General features: G+C 39.1%; 1 protein-coding gene across 10 annotated transcripts in view; it reads right to left on the reverse strand.

The window, feature by feature from the left end:
* The window catches only part of PLD1 (phospholipase D1), a 231,700-nt gene that overhangs the window by 71,278 nt on the left and 139,137 nt on the right, over positions 1–21,285 (reverse strand). For 8 of the 10 annotated variants that reach the window (XM_077161036.1, XM_077161038.1, XM_077161035.1 and 5 more), the window contains 6 exons: positions 18,385–18,495; positions 15,779–15,979; positions 13,577–13,790; positions 12,881–12,994; positions 4,541–4,669; positions 3,677–3,795 (listed from right to left, as the gene is read on the reverse strand). In XM_077161036.1, the coding sequence (XP_077017151.1) occupies positions 3,677–3,795; positions 4,541–4,669; positions 12,881–12,994; positions 13,577–13,790; positions 15,779–15,979; positions 18,385–18,495 (888 nt within the window). The remainder of the gene's footprint in view (positions 1–3,676; positions 3,796–4,540; positions 4,670–12,880; positions 12,995–13,576; positions 13,791–15,778; positions 15,980–18,384; positions 18,496–21,285) is intronic. The other 2 variants (XM_077161043.1, XM_077161042.1) reach the window with 1 other exon arrangement.

A 21,285-nucleotide genomic window follows, 5' to 3' on the forward strand; every position in this document is an offset into this window, starting at 1 on the left:
AAATTGTTAACTGGATGTTCCTAGGTCAAAGGGCTATAGATTATTCATTGTTTTCTTTCCCTTTTTGCTATATTTCCTCCTTTTCCCTTTCATAGTGAGACTATTACTTAATATGTGTAAAGAAAGAGTTAAATATAATCCATGGTACAGAGATACAGAATTGCAAAATTAGATTACTGATTTGCAACTTGCTTTCTTTTTTATACTGATATGTTGCAGCTATCTTTCCCCAGCAAAATGGCTCTATATCATCCATTTTCAAATGACTTCATGGTAAAATGGCATGGAAGAATCATATTTTGTTTAATACATTCCTATTAACAAACATTTCACTCACTTCTAATTTTATTTCCATTAGAAATGATGTGATAATAAACATTTATTGGATCACTTCTTTAGCTTAAATACCTGGAAAAAAGTTTTCTAAGTCAAAGGCTGTAAACTTTTTAAAGAGTTTGCTGGTGTTCCAATAGCCTATTCCAGGAGGATCTAATAACCCACACCCATCTGCAGATATTAGTACTATTTTACACCGTTGCCAGTCCAGCAGGTTAAAATTAATATCCATTTGCTTATTCATCCATCCCCCTAAATTTCTATTAAATAAAATTTTCTTTGTTTCTAAGGGCTTCTGCTAAATTATCAAGTGGAAAATGCCTCATCATCATTCAAAGTAAGTAAAATAGTTATTCCTTGCAACCTTAATAACACGTGGATGAGATGTACTTAATTTATGGATGTTAGGCCAGATCCCCACAAATAATGAAGACACACTAAAGAAGACAATCTGGAGAAAAGAAAAATGGCACCATCTTCTCGTGTTGCTGGCTTTGCTCAAAACCACCTCTGAGAATCCTGGCCCCTTTTAGGAACCTGGTGCAATCCCAGGTTGGAAGTGACAGTATAGCTCAAGTTCTCTCAGGGACAGGAAGCCCACGCCCCTGCAATGACCCTCCCTGTGACTCCTAGCCGAGGCCAGGGACCCCCCACACACACACAAGTTGCCAGCTCCAGTGTGGTCTGCTCTCCTCTGTGGGGCTCAAGGGGCACTCTCACTGGGTGGCCCTCCAGACACTGAGGTTCAGCTGCCAGGTTCCCCTGGAGCTTCTCCTCACCAGACTGCTGGTAATAATACTACTTCTTATCCCTCACTGCCAGGATTAACCCAACACTCTACGTGCCGTCCAAAATGGAATTACTTTCCACTAATCTTACATCTCTGCTGATGTCGAGGCTGCTCACCCAAATCTAAGAGGTAAGGGGGAGGTGGAACAGTCAATTTAAACATTTTTCTTCGTGAAAGGATTTGTTGGCAGCTGAGTCTGGGCTTTGACTTGCTTTTAGACGATGAAAAGAAAATATAAAACAGGGCAATGAGAGAAAACTCAATTTAGGAGTTTGGACTCATGTTTTAAAGCACATTACACCACACTTGTTGCATAATTAAAAAGGCAGTGGTAACTGAGAAGTGCTAAAATAATAAATTATATTCACTTCCAAAAATATTCAAAGAATTCACCTTAGACACAAATCTATGTAATAATTTCTTAAGTAATATTTTTAAATGCTTAGATAATCATGAGAAAGAAATTTGGCTTTCCATTTCATTTTTCCTCTAGAAATATATAGAATACATAGTGTTTTTTAAAATGTTACGAAGCTACAGAGATCGCTCTTTGTAAGATATTTAATCTCAAGTAAGAATATAGCTTCATTCTGTAGGGGAATCAGTGTGTAATTTTTTTTTTAATTTTTTTTTGTGTGTGTGTGTGACCCCACTGAAAGGCCACACACCCAGAGATCTTCCTGAACCAGGACCCCTCCACCCCACCTCTACTCCCCACTCCCCAGAAAAAGCCAAAGGGCCCACGTGCCAGTGCTAGGATGCCGTGCTCTCCCACAGGCTGGGCAGCCTGCCTTCCCGGACTTCCTGGCAGGACTAACCCTCCCCTCTGTCTCACCCTCACGCAGTGGGTGAGCAGGGTCCCTCTGGCCGCAATACCACGATCTGGAACCAGACCCTGTCTCAAGCCAGGCCCAACAGAGAACCTGGCAGCTGCCAGCGTGCAGCCAGAGTGGGGGACCTAGGGCATTAGGAGCTGGCCTCATCCCGCATCCCAGCCTCACTTTCGCAGGGCACCTCTTGGTCCAAATATTGCCAAAGCCCCTTTTTAAAAACAAATTAACATATAACTCATATACCATGAAGCTCACCTTGTTACAATGTACAATTCATGGTTTTTAGTATATTCACAAAATTATGCAACCATCATCACTATCTAATTCCAGAGTCTTCATCACCCAAAAAGGAATCCCGTACACATGAATTTCTTTTTTAAATAAGAGATGTGATGTGCTATTACTTACACCAGATGATATAATTTGGGGGTTATTAGTAGAAACAGTGGGTAGAATTTGAAAAGCAAGACGCTCACTTTACTGCCCACAAACTAAAAAATGCCTGGAACATCAGGAGATGCCACAAAGAGGGCTCCTGTTAGGTGCAAGGGTAAGCTAGGTGGCTTCCTGTTTTCCTTCTCCCCTTCCTTCAGGGAACAGCTACTGGGGACAAAATGAGTGAGACATTCTTTCCCTGGAGAAGCTGACTGACCAATAGGAGAAAAAAAAATCAGTCCATATATAATTTCTGTAAGATGTCCTAAGTGCTTTCGCATCTTATTGCCAGTGTCTGGTACATGGTGGGTGCTCATTAATACTTGTGTAATAAATAAATAAGATAAATAAAAAGAGAGTACTAAGAGAATAGAGAGGATAATCATGCCAAAAAGAAATAATGTCAGACCAACTGGTAAAGGTTTCTTAAGGAAGGACTCCATCGAGCCTAACTGTGAAAGATGAGTAAGAGCTGCTTCAAGCAAAGAGGGTGAGAAGGACCTCTAAGGTCTCCTTCTAACTCTTGGGTCCACGTTTATTCCTTATGAAATCTATCCATGCAAAGCAGACCTCAACCATAGCTTAAGGCATGGGTCCTGAAGCAAAATCCCAGACATCTGTTCTTACCCTAACAAGATCCAGAGGTGTTTCATGTTGGGCTTCCTTGGGGACCCTCACGTAATTAGTGCCATCAGAGAGAAATGTGATTATGTCTTCTCTACAGCACAGAGGTGAAAAACATCCATCATTGTGAGGCATTTCGCTAATGTCTTTTGGAATCTATGACGCAACTTAATAAAATATGAGCGCTAAGTGAAAATGGATGAGCACGTATGGAGGGCAGAAAATCAAAACTACATCATTCAACAAGATACCCAGAGAGCTCTGTGGAACATATCTAAGCTCCCCCCAGATTCCAAGCTCCTCTCCTAGACTGGGCGCTACTTGAATATCTTATTACTGATTCCCCAGGACCTAGCCTGGCACTTAGGACAAAGTAGATGCCCAATCAGTCCTGAGAGTCCAAGATGTTAAAAGGGGTAACAGACCATGCCACAGGCCCCAGTAACAGCATTTTTCTCTGTACTCTGAGCTGTCTGTGGTATGACGGTTCAGGAACACACTCCCTTTTTGAACAGAGGCCCAGGCATACTGGCAACCAAGAGCCTGGCAGCAGGTGGGTGGCAAAGCTGTAGCCCCTCCTTGCCAGCCCTCCATGCTCCTCCTCTAGCCAGATGTGCCTCTCTTCAGTGGATGTGTGCAGATGAGAGCATCCCTGTACCTTCGTGAAGTTCCAGCGCTGGATGAAGTGACGTGCCACGTCCCGAGCTGCCTTTCCTTGGACCACAGAGGCAATGTCATGCCACGGCATCCGGGGAGTGGAGTACCTGTCAATAAAATCTGCCCAGGTGCACCAGGCAAGGATCAGTCACTGACTTCAGTGTCAGGGACAGAAACTCTGTAGCTCTGACCCCAACTATGAGAAGTAAAAGGAAACACATGCCAAGACCCACTAGATGTATGTTCTTTGGCTTGGATGGAACGACACTTTTACTGCCAACTGAAAGAGATCTCACATTGAGGAACAGTCTCCCCATGCACCTCCCGGATATATTTCCATTTCACTAGTGTTAGATCATCACTAGATGAGGCAAGATGTGAGTTGGTGCAAATTATCTAAGATTATGTCCGTGACATGATAATCTCTTTTTATCCTATGGAAATAATGCAGGCTATATTTCTAGTACTATCTCTACTTCTTCTTAGACATATAAGTATCTTGATAATCTAAAAATGTGCCATCCTAATACAAGAAGATGAAGATGACAAGCAGAAAAGATGACAATCAAAGGAAAGCTACTGTCTCTTGGAGAATTACAAATTATTATCCCAAAAAAGATACCTGCAGGAAATCTGGGTGTTTCAAACAGGGAGGTCGGTTTCATGGTCTTTTCTTATTGTAACTATAAGGAAAAGTCTTTAAATATATACTGAATCATAATCTCCAAAATTTTACCAAATATTCAGAAAGAAAAATCAAAACAAAGCCAAACAAGGCAATTAGACCACGCACGCGCATGCTTCTTGAGATGTTGAAAAGCAAAAGACAAAATATAAACCATACACCTACCACCATGATACTCACCAGCAAAGGGTTTATCAAGTTGAATCCAGTCTTTGAAGACAAAATTACAGTAGTCCTTCCCATGCCAGAATCTCGTTTCCCCGTGGAGCTCTCCCACTCCTGTCTGCAAACTGCTGATGGAACCGGTGTCTGTAAGTGCAGCAACACCCACTCAAAGACTGGTCAGGGAGACCCAAGAGAGCTTGGTTTGACTCTCATTTGTAAAACACCTAAAATAATCTCAGAATTTCTTCCTAAGAGTCATCACTTAAGTGGCAGGAGTTCATTTGATTAGAAGCCATGGATTAACAAAGGTCTTACAAGCCTCACACATTTATAGGGCAGTTGGGACAGGTTCATACAGGGATATCTGTGAACCAAAAACTCATGAGGAGGGAATATGAGAAAATAATAAAGCTAGGTCAGGGTAGAGAAACATGAGATGTAGGGGCAATAAAGAATCATGATTTTTTTTCCTCAGCGAAGATGGTGCCCTCATAATGAAAAATTCTTGCCTTTTGCATCTCAAATTGCAAGAACCTCAAATTTTAAAACAGCCCCCATTCCAGCTGGGGATTTAATTAGCTAAATGACACCTGGCTTCATTTTTTTGGGCCAGAAATTCCTTATATGTAAAAGGAAGAGTTGGGCCTAGATGACGTCTCAGATCTTTTGAGCTCTAACATTCTATCTTCCTAAAGTCATAAATAACATACACAGAAAAACTCACAATGACATACAGAAGCTTACGACCAGACAAGTGCGAAAGCAGCCATCTACTGCAGCACTTCACAAAGAACTTTGTGGGGACCATTTACTTCAAATACATTGAATTAAATAGTTTGCAAGTATATGGGATATGTTGTCCATAAAGACAAATAAGCAGGAAGACCAGCAGAACTCAAATCACGAAAACAGGGCTCGGCACAAAAGAGGCATTTAGCAAATAGCTGTTGGATGCAAAGGTATGTGTTGAATGAATAAATGGTACTGCTTGTAGCAGCCAGGGAGAGTACTGGACTGGTACCCCCACTACCACCATCACCACAACACTGCCCCCAGATCTTCTTTCTGAAGTGAAGATTCCAAAGGGTTTCGCATGCATAATTTAATGCCTCTGACTCTGATATAATTGCATAAGGATCCTCTACCAATCTATAATTTTCTCAAGAGTGAAGAGTATATTCCCTCAAGACCTAGAATAGCTCCTGGCACCTAGTAGATGTCGAATAAATATTCATAAAGCTAAAGTTTTTAAAGACTCACCATGGTTGAGGCCAATACTGTACCTTAAACTGAATAATTTACCTTCCAAAGGTTATCGAAATTTTCCATAAAAGAAAAATATCTTAAAGTGCCAAAGATTAACAAAACCAAATATGGTTAAAATGACTTTATATTGGCTTTTCTAAGTAATTTATGTTCCTGCTGTATAAGATTGAAAGTCAAAATACTGATAGATCTGTTTGCTCACTTGTAGGGTCAGAGTAGCACTTTGTTGTAACAACAAAGTAGATAATTAATGGGTCAAATTGCAAATAAAAAAATGTATGAAATTTGTTTTTATCAGTTGAGAAATTTTATACTAAAGCTTTACATACACACACACATAAACTTCTTCAACCAACAACCAGTTATGAAAATGAAAACAAAGTAAATTCTTAGCCTCAGAAAATTATCTCAGTACTAACTGAATTCAACCTGCTCATAATTCAAGTTTGTTTGTGTTTTTAGTCATGGCCTAAACTATTCCAAACAAATCAGGCTGCTTCTCAGAACACAGGACTATTAAGGCAATAGAGATGAATATGCATTGGTTCTGGGATGACTACTCAGAATTGCAGGAAGACCTGAGAGTATGTAGCAAGGCCTTTCACATCAGCAGTGCTGATCTGAGGGGCCTTCATTAGCCCGGATCTGGCTCCCAGTTGGTTTCATAATTGCATCTGCTTTGACCTTTGGCATGGGATTTTCATGCATATATGATGCACCCTCACCCATTAGAGGCCCAAAGTCCAGCCGCTAAAGGTCATGAAGAAGGTGTCTTCTTGCCCCTTACTGCTTTGCCATGTCTTCCTTTTAACCTCATCTCTTGGCTTTTGAGGCTCCGTGTCCCTACCATTTCTCCAACAAACACTTTGGATAGTCTTTTCCTCACTACCAAAGTTGTTTTTCCCCCAACTTTCTCCAGCCTTTTTCCATCCAATTACTAAATGTATGCTGTTGCCCCTGACTTCTTATCTGGTCTTCAGATTTACATTCTTTTCCAGTGACTTACATGACATTTCTTACTTTCTTGCACCCATCAGAATTTTAAAATCATGTCTAACACTAAAATCATTATCAGCCTCTTAAAATTAGGTCTGCCCTTGGGATTCTGTTTATAGTTACCAAGCCTCAAAACTTCTGAATCACTTTTGACTCTTCTTCCTTTATTTTCTCTCTTGCTATGTCCATTCCTTACTGCCCAAATCTTGCTGCAAGCTGCTGATCCTCCCTTTGCAAAAATTTTCTCTACTTTACTTCATTCTTGGGCCTACTGGGACAGCTGAGTCTCTAAGGTAATCTTTCAAAAGGTTGTATCACCTAAAATGGTAGCTACCCTTACTCACCTACCACCCACCCCAAGATTTTTCCAACATTTACGGGAGCAGGTGCAATGTCTCAGCTGGACTTTCAAGGCCCACCATGTGTTGGTACAGATATACCCTACAAGTTCAACTGAGATGAACTAACTGCCCCTAAACCATTGTTCTAGTTTGCTAGCAGCTGGAATGCAATATACCAGAAATGGAATTACTTTTAAAAGTGGGAATTTAATGAGTTGCTAGTTTACAGTCCTAAGGCCGAAAAAATGTCCCAATTAAAACAAGTCTATAGAAATGTCCAATCAAAGGCATCTGAGGAAAGATACCTTGATTCAAGAAGGCCAGTGAAGTTCAGGGTTTCTCTCTCAAGTGAGAAGGCACATGGCGAACACAGTCAGGGCTTCTCACTCATCTGGAAGGGCACATGGCGAACATGGCATCATCTGCTAGCTTCTTCTCCTGGCTCCCTGTTTCATGAAGCTCCCTGGGAGGCATTTTCCTTCTTCGTCTCCAAAGGTCGCTGGCTGGTGGACTCTGCTTCTCGTGGCTATGTCATTCTGCTCTGCTGTCTCTGAATCGCTCATTCTCCAAAATGTTTCCTCTTACAGGACTTCAGAAACTAATCACAACCCACCCAAATGGGTGGAGACACGCCTCTACCTAATCCAGCTTAACAACCACTCTTGATTAAATCACATCTCCAGGGAGATGATCTGATTACGGTTTCAAACATACAGTATTGAACAGGGATTATTCTGCCTTTATGAAATGGGATTTAGATTAAAACAAGGCTTTTCTAGGGGACATATATCCTTTCAAACCAGCACACCATGATTCCAAAAACCCCAAATCTCTAGATATCCAAGCTTTTTTCCATAGTTCATTTGTCAACAAAACCTCATCTGAACTGACAAGAGTCATTTATGGTCCTTATTTTCCCTACTTGATGTTGCAGATATGAAATGCTTTGCTTATAAGGTATTACTCAGACTCCACTGGGACTGTAACATAATATGAGGCATAGGTATTGTATTACCTTTCTAAAACCTAAAACACTCTGATTTCTGAAACATATCTGGCCTAAAGGATTTGCATAGGGATTTTAACCCTCTCTTTATTCACTATGTTAATTACCCAGGTCTGAGATGCTGAAAAAAAAAATTCTTTGGCATATCCCCTATCTGTGCTTTATGATATAGCATCAACCTGGAATGCCTCTTTTTGTCCTTGCCTAGTCTCAGAATAAGTCTTAAAATTCTACCTACTGATTTCTACATATATTCAAGTCTGTTCCAAACAGGTCCTCAATGAGTTACTTGAAAAAATCCTGTTTACAAAACTTTTTGGCTTCTGGAATGATGCACAGGGGTTTATAGACCTGTATTTTGTTTGTGGAGAAGGCTTCACTGATGACTCTTGCCAGCTGACATATCTCTCCCCTGATGAATTCATTACTAGGGCACTAGGTTGGTAAAATTTTTAAAACTGACTCTCACCTATTGGATAATAAGCTCTTTGATGATACAAAATAAGTCTTATATATTCAATAACCTTATATCCTTGAGAACAGAGTTTATAAAGTACTTCATTATTCACTAACCCTTATGGTTAGGTATCCAAATTTGTAAAATCTGCCTCAACTAAATCGATAAAATGATTCTTTTTCCCATTAATCAATCTATTTAATATTGCTTAAAAGGAAAAGAATAGCAGTTACTAAATATAAGAGGAATAAAAATCAATCCTTTTTTCATAACATAGTATCAAGCAAAGTAATGCCAACCTGCAATTCTCCTTCTTACAACATAATTCTGAAAGAAAACAAGTTCTCGAAGACGGCTGTGATGGTTGGGTTCTGGTGTCAACTGGGCCAAGTGATGGTGCCCAGTTGTTTGGTCAAGCAAGCACTGGCCTGACCATTGATGCAAGGATATTTCATGGCTGGTTGATAAACCAGAAGGCTAGTGAAATTAATCATCAGTCAGTTGTTTGCAGCTGTGGCTGATTACATCTGTGATCAACTAAGGTGCGTCTCCCACAATGACATAAACCAATCAGTTGAAGGCGTTTAAGAGAGAAGAGAGACTCTTTCACTGCTTCTTCAGCCAGTGAGCCTTTCCTGTGGAGTTAGTCCAGACCTTTCATCGGAGCTGCCAGCTTTACAGCCTACCCTGTGGATTTTGGACCCTTGCATTTCCATGGTTGCATGACAAACCTTTATAAATCTCATATTTATAGATCTCTCCTGTTGGTTCTGTTTCTCTGGAGAACCCTGACTAAACAATGGCTAAATGATTTTGAATTAAAAATTTATGTTACAAAAATCCACCATAATTACTAACCACATCTAAGATTAATGGATTTTAGACCAGTTTAAATAAAGGTACTATTTTAAAGCCCATAGTATCCCTGTATGCACACTCCATACTGATTTCAGGGCACCACCACTACTGTTTACGAGGAGCCCACCTGTATGTAGTATTTTGCATTCACAAGTAAAACTCACTACAGGAGGCCAACCATATTCACATTCTCAGCAGGAGGTAATTAACTTCAGCAAATTTTCAGTTTTAAATTTCTAGGGAGGAGTCATTCCAAGCTTCCTTTGGGTTTCAAGTCATTTGAGTTTCAAGTCCTATAAGACAACAAGTTTAAGATATAAATCTAGAGCTATATTCTTTAAACTCCCTATACTATTATTAGAACCATTTTCTTTCCAAAACAAATTCATAAGGAAATTCAATATATATAAAACAGATTCAAGGGCCAGGGTGGCTCAGCAGGCAGAGCTCTCACCTGGGTTCACTTCCTGCTGTGTGCCCATGCAAAAAAAACCAACAGATTCAAGCAGGATTAGTTGTTCCAAATTCTGTGTCTCTTCTGATGTTTTAATTTGTCCTCTTGTCTGAGCCATAGTTTCCTGTTTCTTAGTATGGCTTGTAACATTTTGCTGATGTCTAAGAATCTGATTGTCTTGAAGAAGTAATTCTGAAGGTCAGTTTCTCCCTCTTATCTAGGATTTTGTTGTTGATTGGCTTTGTGTTAAAGGCTCTTCCTTGAAGCTTGGGCTAATTTATACCAGGTCTTTAGAATAGCTTGTGTTTAACTGACTCTGGAGTTCTCTCCTCTCAAATTCACCTTCAGTGCATCAGCAAATGCTGTCAGCTCCACCTTCAAGAGAGATTCAGCCCGATCCCTATTTGCCACCTCCACAGCTATTACAGGATTCAAGCCACCATCACATCTGGCCTGGGCTGCTCTCAAGAATGATTCTGTAAAAGCATAAATCAGATCTTTTCTATTCTTTACAGCTCATTCAGAGTAAAGCCCCCAATTCTTACAATGGTCTGCAAGACCTTACACAATCCAACTCAACCTCTAGCCTCTTGGACTTTGCTCCTATCATTTTCCCCAGCCCACTCAACAACAACAGCTACACGGGCCTCCTGGCTGTTCCTATCAGCTATTATTCTTCCCAATGGGAACCCCTCCTCGAGATTCCTCTTATCCTCTTTCTTCTCTTCCTTTTGGCCTCTGTTCAAAACGCATCTCAGAGAAGCATTCTCTAACAATCCTATATAAAACAACCCTCTGCTCTATATCCCTCTTAATCTACTTCACTGTTCCCATGAGAATTATCACCACCCAACATATTGTATATTTAACAATCTGCATATAGAATCACCACTCCAACCCCTCAACTAAAGCCTTCAACTTCATTCTGTCTGTTTTGGTCACTATATCCCTAGTATCTAGAGCAATGATTGCCATTTTATAGGAGCTCAATAAATACTTATCTAACGAAATAAATGGAGTTACATGCTTTTATTTCTGTATCTCCACTTCCAGTTTTTAATGACTATCCAATTCCATTAAGGTGCTGAATCATTCATTATGTTTTCCCCATTCTCTTCTTCCTGGGCATTTAGGTTGTTAACCTTTCTTTCCTCTCTCTTAATAAAAACACTGAATGGGACATGTATCCAGTTTCTTCAGGAGGGTGTTGTGGATGGGTGTCAACGATACTTTCCATCAACACCTGAAAACCATTCACACTGGCCTCCTCATTTCATTACTGTGGGCATCAAGACTCCCGGCCTGACTTCTGCCTGAGTTGTATAATGCATTCAGCACGTGGCCCTGATCTTCTTTGCCACTTCCCCCAACCCCCTCATCAGCAACACAAAGACCTAGTTATAATTTGGGCCCCTCAACTTCATGGTTTAGCAACCTCATTCCTCCATCTCTTTTTTAGCTTCAGTTCTGAATCAGCAAAGCCACACACAAGGATTACCTGGACTTGTTTCAACCTCTTTATCTTTACTATCTCTCATTACAGGTTCCCCTGACCTGGCTCCCTGGACTTCTCAGAAGCCTCATTGTTCCCCATCGGGTCTTTGAAGCCCTGTTGATCCCAGAAATTACTAATTCAATAGTCCCTGAAGCCATTTAAGCATCAAGCCTTTGCTGTATGCCAAATAAATAACATCTCTTCCATATATGCTCTGTATTTTTAATATATAGTGATGTTATTATGATTTGCATAATACAAATTTATTTACCAGCTACACTGGAGCTATTGTTCATTATATATATATAATATAGTTAATCAATGCATAAAACACAGTGGTCTGGAAAATACTTTGATTTTAAAATCGGTCCTCATACTTGAGAATGTTGGGAACCAAGGCTCAAGGTCCAGCTTAATTTCTTGGGTTCACCAGTTCCTGCCATCCACAAGTGACTCCACCCAGCCGTGAGAGCAGAGCTCTCCTTCATTTCCTGAACAGTACATTTGAACCTTGGCCTTGGGATTTTAGCCAAAAGGTCCTGATGGAGTAATCTGCTTTACTGCTAAATCACAAATCTGACTCATGAACACTGGGAAGCTGATTAAGTGGGAATTTCATTGTACAGTCACTTATCTCTAAAGCTGCATTTCCTCATCTATAAAATAGAGATAATGGTATCACCGCCTAGCACCACAGGTACCCATCGCAGCGGCAGGCACACTAAAATGTTAGATTATTTTACTATTGTAATTCATTATTACTATTCCTTGTATGTCTGTTCAGTGGTCAAATTTCTTCATTCCCACCACCATAATTTAGGCTCCAATTAATTGACCCCTCAAGTACCTGGTCCTTCTTACAAAAGGTCATCAGATCAAAATTTTTAAAACTTCACATTTAAGGCATTCAAAGGCCTTCAAATTCTTATCTCAAAGTCAAACTCCCCCACCTAGTTTTCCAGCCTTGAAATGTAACTGTTTTATATCTTTCTAGTCTTATATCTAATTCTGCATCTCAGCTGGATGGTGTATTTTCTTCTATTTAAAAACTCTCAGTGCTCACTCATTTCTACCCCTTTGCTCAACTCTCCTTCGCCTGCAATGGTCTTTATCCTCACCTACCCCAATCAAATGATGTCCAGACCTAACTCAGATGTCACCTTCTCAAACACATCACTCTGAATCATCACAAAGGAAGCCCTCCCACCTTCTACAGAACTTCTACATCACCATCAAATTGCATCGGCCACTCACTGTTCAGTTAGTGGGTACGTTTCAAACCTCAGTACTGAAGCACTGGTTCCTGGGTTAAAGGGGGCTTGTGCATCTCCCCGTGCTTTGTACAGAGCAGTTCCATGATACATGTGGTGTGAGGACTGCAAACACAAAGCCAATCTGAAAACACACCGCTATGCCCATGCAGCAGACGATGCAGCAGAAGCTGAAGCCTCAGGAGTATCTGCAGCCTCACACATCACTTACCCATGCTAGCGCTAGCGAATTCCTGCTCAGATTCACTGGAAGAGCGAAAAAGTTTCCAGTGGGGTTTTAAACCATGGATTAAATTCTGACGACTTCTACAGTGATTAAAATAACCTGGAGAAAGTTGAGAGTTCTATTTTTTTAACAAAGAAATGTATATACTCATACACATATCAAGTGTCTTAAACTGCAAAGCATTTTGATCATTTTCAAACCTAGGCAAGGCTATAAAATTGGTGATAAATTCTGTGCAATGGAAAATTGCACAGTTTTAAGACAGTCGAAAAGAACAATAAATTTGTGAGATGTGGACAATCTGATGTTTGATGTTACAGGCCTGATGTAAATCTGGATGGGAAGAGAAATGAAGTTTCTTCTAAGAAAAGTGTATAAAGTGTATCTAATATTTTTCTTTTTCTTTTACAGCTTGGCTGTTATTTTCAAAACCCATGCTCCACTCTGCCACCATCAGAAGCATGAATGGTGGTTGTGATGACTACTTTGTGGGAATCAAACAAGACATTTGCTCCAAAATAAGGCAACAGAGCCATGAGGTGGCAAGATATTGAATACGATGATAGAGAGACCTTCAACGTCGCTCATTCTGTTCCATTATGGAAAGATAGCCTTATAAAAACAGGTGCTTTCGGAAGAACAGCATGGCGCCGAGAGAGCCCACGGCAAAGGTGGACTTACTGGAGGCACTGTCCAGGCTGCTGGCACTGTCCCTGGAGTGCACGGGCTGGCGATACAGATGCCTGTAGAGGCCGAACTTGGAGAATCTGCTCGGCTTTCCTATTCCTTTCAGTTTCAAATCCATATCGTCAACATTCTTCAGCATAGGCTGGTTTTTATTAGATTCCCTTTTATCTTTGAGGCTTAAGGATTCCATAGACTCTGCTGTTTCAGCCTGAGGAAATCATTAAAAAAAAAAAAAGATACTGCATAAGGTACACAGTGATGGCATCACTTTTATAAGGGATTGAGGTTCCATGACAGGAACCTGACAAGGGATCAGGTCAGCTGCAGAGTAGCAGTGCTGCCTGTGAGCTCTTTAAACATTACAGGAGGAGAACCGCAAGTTCTGCTCGGGTCCCCTCAGTGGGCAGTTTCTTGACACTACCTAACAATCATCCTTTTTTATTTCAAATACAATACACGTTACATTCACCACTGAGCAACTGAACTTCCTGTGATTAACATTAAGTGTGCAATGCTTCATCCATCAATCGTTTTCCTTGTTACCTATTCACTAAAGTGCTATTTTCCCTAAAAAACATCAACGACATAGCCAACAGTAAAACAAGTTGGAGCCCATCAAAAAGTTTAATAAGCACATTGATTATTGGCAATCACTGAGTTGAAATAATAAGTATATGGATATAACCACATAGATATTTTGGCAGTTCTTGATTTGAAAGGTACTTTGAGAAGTTACTAAAATAGTGCTTTCAAACAGAATTCTCCCTAAATGACCGATTCTACTTTTATATTTTTGATAAAATACATGTATTTTATAAGCATGTGATATTTGTGCGATATATACATATAAATATGCAATTTATAAAATATGTTTTTAATAAAATATATTATCTACAAAAATATTTTTATTAAAATAAGTTAATCTATTTTTTAAGGACGGAGATTCCAAGAACTTTGACAACTACTTTTAATATGGCTTTGTTTACAGCTATTTAACTTAAATCCTGTCTCTCACACATTTTTGTTTATGAATTTTTCTTAACGTATAATAATCATATATTTACACTAAAGAACATTTTGAAAATAGAGAAAAGGGAAAAATGCAGAAATTCCCATCACTCTAACACAAAGACTCCAGTCCAGCCTTGTGGTACTGACCTCTTGATTATGATTAGCAGGGATAGTTAACATGAATGAACAGGGAAAATATAGAGACATTGAATGTGCTATATAAGCACAAAAATATTATCATCTCTTTAAATAGCAATTGTAATAAACAAAATATAGAATTTTAGAAGGTATAACAAATCATATTATTGACACTTAGGCTCTAAAAAAGGTTCAAAGGCTTTGAACTTTAAGAGAAATTTCATGCAAATACCAAAATTCAAGTAACACCAAATCAAACTTTACTCCTATATAAAAAACTAACCAACAAGCACTTTAAAATAAAATGTATGAAAATCACACCACCATTGGCGGCAAACTTAGCCGCGATAATGGCGACCGTGAATTAGCCACGATTCAGCCTCACCCACCCCATCCATCCTTGTCCTCAGACTAACCGGAGCCATCAAGAAGCCCCAGCATCGCACCCTGCAAACCGCTGCCCGAGTTGGTCCCCCCACCGCTGACAATGCTACTATTTCATTAAGTTTTTTTAAGAATGGTTTGAATTGCAAGCATTTCTGTATGTTGCCTTAAATCTTTTTCAGGAAAAGGCAGAAATAAATGCTAACAAAAGTGATCACTTTGAATGACTGCTATATGCCCACCATCAATCCAAGCTTTGTAATCATCCCTTCACTTACCAGCTACGATCATCCCTTATCATCTAATTCCTGGACACTCGCTATTTTGCCAGGCTGTGTGTTAACAACTTTACATTTATTTCCTCCATTTTATAAGAGAAGAAACCGAGACCAACAGATGTGAAGTTACTTGTGCAGGGACACTCTATCCTCACTCCCCTAATGATCTCATCTAGCCTTATGGGTTTAAAAACCATCTCTAAGCTCATAGACTGCTAGGTGGTGAGGCTGGCATTAAAACAGGTCTATCCCGTGCTTGGCTCAGTTTTTATCCCTACGGGCATGCAACCTCTCAGTCAACCAATCAACCAGTCTCGCGCCTAATAGACACTCACACAATTTAGGTTAACTTTATACAAGTGCATAAAAGTGAAATTTATCTTACAGTGAGTGAAACCAGAGACGGTCCGGCGGTGATACGCTTCACGCTGCCCACATCCGTGAGCCTGTGCTCATGGTCATCCCACCTTCCATAGGCCAGGTCAATCCCCCCCACAAAGGCCACCGACTGGTCGACCACAACGAGCTTCTCATGATGGGCCCACAGATAGACGCTGGAGGACACGTGGTCTGGGTGCCTCATCACCTGGAGAGAAAAATTAAAAACACACCTCGTTGACTCTTTAAAATGCCCACCCATTATAAGGAGGCATATCTATTTTCTTCCCTAGAAAGCATTTCGTGTATTTCCAACAATAAAACGTGCTATGTATACACTAAAGAAATTCCCAAATATGTAGCAGAGGAAGATTCCTATTTACATTTTAAGAGCCTGCATTAGATACCACATCGTGGGGCAGCTGCCATCTAATTTGAATTTTGGCAATGCATGTCTGCTCAATATGACAGCTGGTTCCCTTTTCACCTTGTAGGAATTATGTTATATCTGGTATTATATAAAACTCTAAAGTCTTTAGCTAACATATTTCTCTGGCAATTTTTTTTTTAGAGCACTTGTAGGTTTATAGAAAATAGCACGCAAAAAGTACAGAGTTTCCATATTTGCACTCCCAGATACAGTTTTCCCCATATTAATATTCTTTATTAATGTGGTAACCTTGTTGCAACTGATGAAACTTTATTATTATGATTATATTCTTAACTATAATCCGTAGTTTACATTAGGGCTCACCCTTTGTGTTGTTCGGTTGTAACTTATATTCAATCTAAAATTGATCATTCTAGCCCCTCTCAAGCATACCATCCAGTGGTGTTAAATGCATCTGCAATGCTGTGCTATCATCACCACCATCATTGCCAAAACTCCTCCATCTCCCCAAACAGAAACTCTGTACCAACTGAGTGTTAACTCCCCACTTTCCACCTCCACTCCCGGGAAAAACCTGTATTCTGGTTTCTGGCTCTATGAAGTTGCATATTCTAATTATCTCATTTAAGTGAAATCATAAAATATTTGTTCTTTTGTGTCTGGCTTATTTCATTTAGCATGATATCCTCAAGGTTCATCCGCGTTGTAGCACGCATAAGAGCCTCATTCCTTCTGATGGCTGAAATATTCCATGTATATATATACCACAGTTTGTTTATCCATTCATCTGCTGATGGACACATGGGTTGTTTCCATCTTTGGCAATTGTGAATAATGCTGCTATGAACATTGGTGTACAAATATCTGTTTGCACCCCTGCTTTCAAATGTTTTGGGTATATACCAAGAAATGCTTTTGCTGGGTCATATGATAATTCTATTCTTAACCAAACTGATTTCCACAGTGGTGGCACCATTTTACAATGCCACCAGCAGTGTATAAAGGTTCCTATTTCTCCACATTCTTGCCAATATTTACTATTTTCTGGGTTTGAAAATGTCAACTCATTATGGTTTTCATTTGCATTTCCCTGATGACCAATGATGCTGAGCTCTTTCCATGTACTTTGTGGTCATTTGCATATATTCTTTAGAGTTATGTCTATCCAAGTCCTTTGCTCATTTTTAAATTGGGTTATTTGTCTCTCTGTTATTAAGTTGTAGCAGTTCTTTAAATATTCTGTTTATTAAACCATTGTCAGAGATATGGTTAGCATTTACTTTCTCCCATCCTGTAGGCTATCTTTTCACTTTCTTGAGAGCGTATGGGATGAGGTGTCAGACAAGAATTATTAAGATGAAGCCTGAATAATTATATCACCTCAATAGTATTTATCACCAATTCTTTGCCTTTTGTGTATATGGTCTACAGGAAAAAAAACCCCATATTTTCAGTTATCTGTAAGTTATATTTGACGTATGTCACTTAAACACAGCATATTTTCACCCTAGCAGAGCTCCTTGAATATAGCAGGTGCTCGATAAAAATTTGGCAAAAGAATGAACAATGTTTCGAAATGCTGCAACTCCATTACTCAATCTCTGGGGGAAAAGATTTCCATTTTTTTAACCTTAGCAAAATATATGATTGTTATAAATTTTAAGTCAGATGGAGATTTATTAATTCACTAAGCATTTGCTGTATCTCGATGACTGGGTGGTATATATTAATAGGCTTCAAGTCTTTGGTAAAGTGTCAGAGTTTTTCAAATTGCTTATTATGTTTATTTACTTTTATTAGCATTTTTATACTATGCTATTAATAAGAAAAGCACTTCGAAGCACAGAGGTCCTCTCTTTGTAGTTTGCATTGTTCAGGGATTCCATGGAAGACCACATCTAAGGTTCCAGGATAATCTTAATGGGAAGTATGAGAAATTTACAGGGACCTTGAATATTATAAAACGTCTGCAAGTTTGATCCTGGATATATTGTCACTTCCCAATTATCTGGGTCAGAGAAGTAGAGCTCTTCTGACCCCACCAAAGTAGGGGATATAAGAAATTATAGCATTTTGTTTAGTTCTAGAAAATGACAATGCTGTTTATTCAAAATATAGACTAGAGAATTCTCCAGATCACCACTGCTGTGAGCAAACATATCCAAAAAAAATTGTACCAAATATTGAAGATGAAACATAGTTCACCAAGAGAACACGGATACCTTTATGTGGGGGTGCAGTCGCATTAAAGTCTTCTTGCTGTACCCACTGTTGATTCCGAGAGCAAGTTCCACCTCTTTGTAGAGCATAATGAAGATTCGCACCCCCTGTTGCTGTCCCAGAAGAAAAACACAGAGACGAGTGAGTGTCTTGGGAAGCAGGTTGCGATTTTCTTTTTCTTCTTCCTTGCTGTGCATTGTACTTTCTACTCTTTCTTCAATAAACAAGTATAATAAAATATTTAAGGAAAAGGCTACTATGAGAAGCTGAAATATAAGTGTATATTAAGACAGAAGTAGAAAAAACTAAAAATTTTTCTCTGCTGTTCCTATCATCTCATCACAGAAAGAGCAAGTGGCAAGATCTAGAATATTGAATTTGTAACCCCAATTGCTTAAAACGCCTTATAGTCATACATCATTTAACATTTTAAAATACTTGTCATTGAGAAATGTTTTGGCCCAATTCATGTACAAGACTGGAGTATGTGGTTTATTTACATGATACATAAGTTAGTTTGAATATCAGTGATAAGAAACTTGAATGCAACAAATTATGCAGAATAGCCCTTGTATGTTTTAGGGGATATTTTTCTTTGAATTCTTCTTTATAAATAACTTTTCATTTAATTAAGTAGAAAAAACATTTTTTAATCTTCATAGATGGATGCTTGCTTCTTCTAGCTAATCCATGATTCGATCATTAATGTCTATTTCACAAGGGAAAATACTTCTTTAGAAGCTGGCTTCTCTAATATTTAAAAGTCCCTGAATTTTTGTGAGGTTTAGTATAAAATGGGGACACAAATCAACAACTGATCCCTGCTTGGACCTTAGGCCTAAAAGAAAATACATGTGACCTCATAAGTCCTTTGTGAAGATCAAATTAAATCAAAAGCGCGCGATAAACTCTATGGGTAATACAAGTAACATTTATTATTACTATTAATCGTCAAAAAAAGACAGTCCAGGGCAGCGCAGTGGTGGCTCAGTGGCAGAATTCTCGCCTGCCATGCTGGAGACCTGGGTTTGCTTCCTGGAGCCTGCCCACGCAAGGAAAAAAAAAAAAACAACAAAGCAAGGTCTAATAGCTGGTAGCATAGAAAAAGTATTCACATTTCCTGTGTTAGTTCTGGGTGGTGTCAGGCTTTTAGCTAAGCTAAATTGTCCCAAACCCAAAATGCTCTTTTCCTTCTCCCTACCCACTCATATGCTTCCCACCCCACCAACACATAGGTTAGAATGTATTTCCTCCAGGAAGCTCTATTTTATTTCTCTATCCTGGGCCACTCTTTTACCCCTCAGGTAGATATTTCCAGTGTTTCTGTGTGATTTGCATCATTTTAATTTACATTCTCTCTACCTGAAGTTCTGAAAGCATTCTGAAACATAGTCCATTATATCAGACTATTCATCCGCATCTAGGCATTTAATCTCTCAAAGGCAAGAATTTTTCCATCATACTTTCTAGAGTATCAGAGGAGCAAACACGTGTAATAAACTATAGCAATAAAGGCTGACATAGTTCATAAAGTTTAAATGATTAATCTATGGCAATTAGGCATTGTTCATAAAGAAAAATCTGAATCACAAATGTACTTCAAAAAAGCACACATGGACCCTAATATCCTTCTAAAAATAAAACACTTCAAAAACTAACACTACCTCTCTTGATATAAGTGTTAGAAATACATAAAAAGAGTACACGTTTTTGGACAGACACACTAGATTTACATTTGAGTAGTAGGAAGAGACTCATCTTTGCTCTGAAGAAAAAAAAATACGATCAAAGAGAATATACATGCCATTCATTTTTCTGGTTAACAGTTGGTTTTTTTAATTTTTCCAAGTAATTCAGCTATCATTGCCAGCAAGCATCTCAGCACAGATTTGAGTAAAAATAAGGAAGTCTATTTAAAGGTCATTAAGGACATTTCTGATCCCAGTCACATTTTGCATTTCATCATTCAAACAGAAAGGCTTTTGTTTGCATGTTGAATCTTCTTTACTCCATAAATAATAGGGGGAACAAATGTTGAAATAAATTTAGTTTGAAATGCTAGCGGTCAATGAAAGGGAGGGGTAAGGGGTATGGTATGTATAATTTTTTTTTCTGTTTTCATTTTATTTCTTTTTCTGTTGTTTTTTTATTTCTTTTTCTGAATTGATGTAAATGTTCTAAGAAATGATCATGATGATGAATATGCAACTATGTGATGATATTGTGAATTACTGGTTATATATGTAGAACGGAATGATTATGTTAAGAATGTTAAAAAAATTAAAAATAAAAGTAAATCAAATAAGAAAAGTGGTTTTCAGTAAATGAGTATTGCTGATGTCCATTTTTGGGGGAATGCCCTAGGCCCTACTCCCACCTCTTATTTAAACTGCCCCCCATTCCTTTTCCTCATGTCATAGCAACTGTGGATCTTTTATGAGCTTTAGTGGACAGAGTTAATGCCAACATTGGTGATTAGGTGCTGTTGAGATGTTTCTGCCAGTAAATGAGGAAGCAGTTGGGAGTCGATTCTTCATGGGGGTATTTCAGCTCAGAACCTCAGCCCCTGCCTGGGTGCACTCAGTCACTCAAAAGAACAGTGCTGTTTGAGAATGAGATGGCCTCTGCAGCGCCAAGCCTCGTTGTCATGTGTCTCCCTTGGAGGCAGATGGGCCCTTCCCATATGGATCACAACCACAATGACCATCACACTTTCTTGTGTCCCCTGTAAATACTGCAGTTCCCCTCAGGGTTAACACATGCACTGGCATGTCATGGGACCAGCTGCCATATGCCAAACTCTCCACTTTGTTCTTTCTAAAATTTAACCTTTCTTGGTACCTTTGTATCTTTGGAAATAAACGGTATAAGAGAAAACCATTTGGGGGAACAGTATAAAGATT

This window comes from Tamandua tetradactyla, chromosome 5 (genome assembly GCF_023851605.1).
Source record: "Tamandua tetradactyla isolate mTamTet1 chromosome 5, mTamTet1.pri, whole genome shotgun sequence".
NCBI lineage: Eukaryota > Metazoa > Chordata > Mammalia > Pilosa > Myrmecophagidae > Tamandua > Tamandua tetradactyla.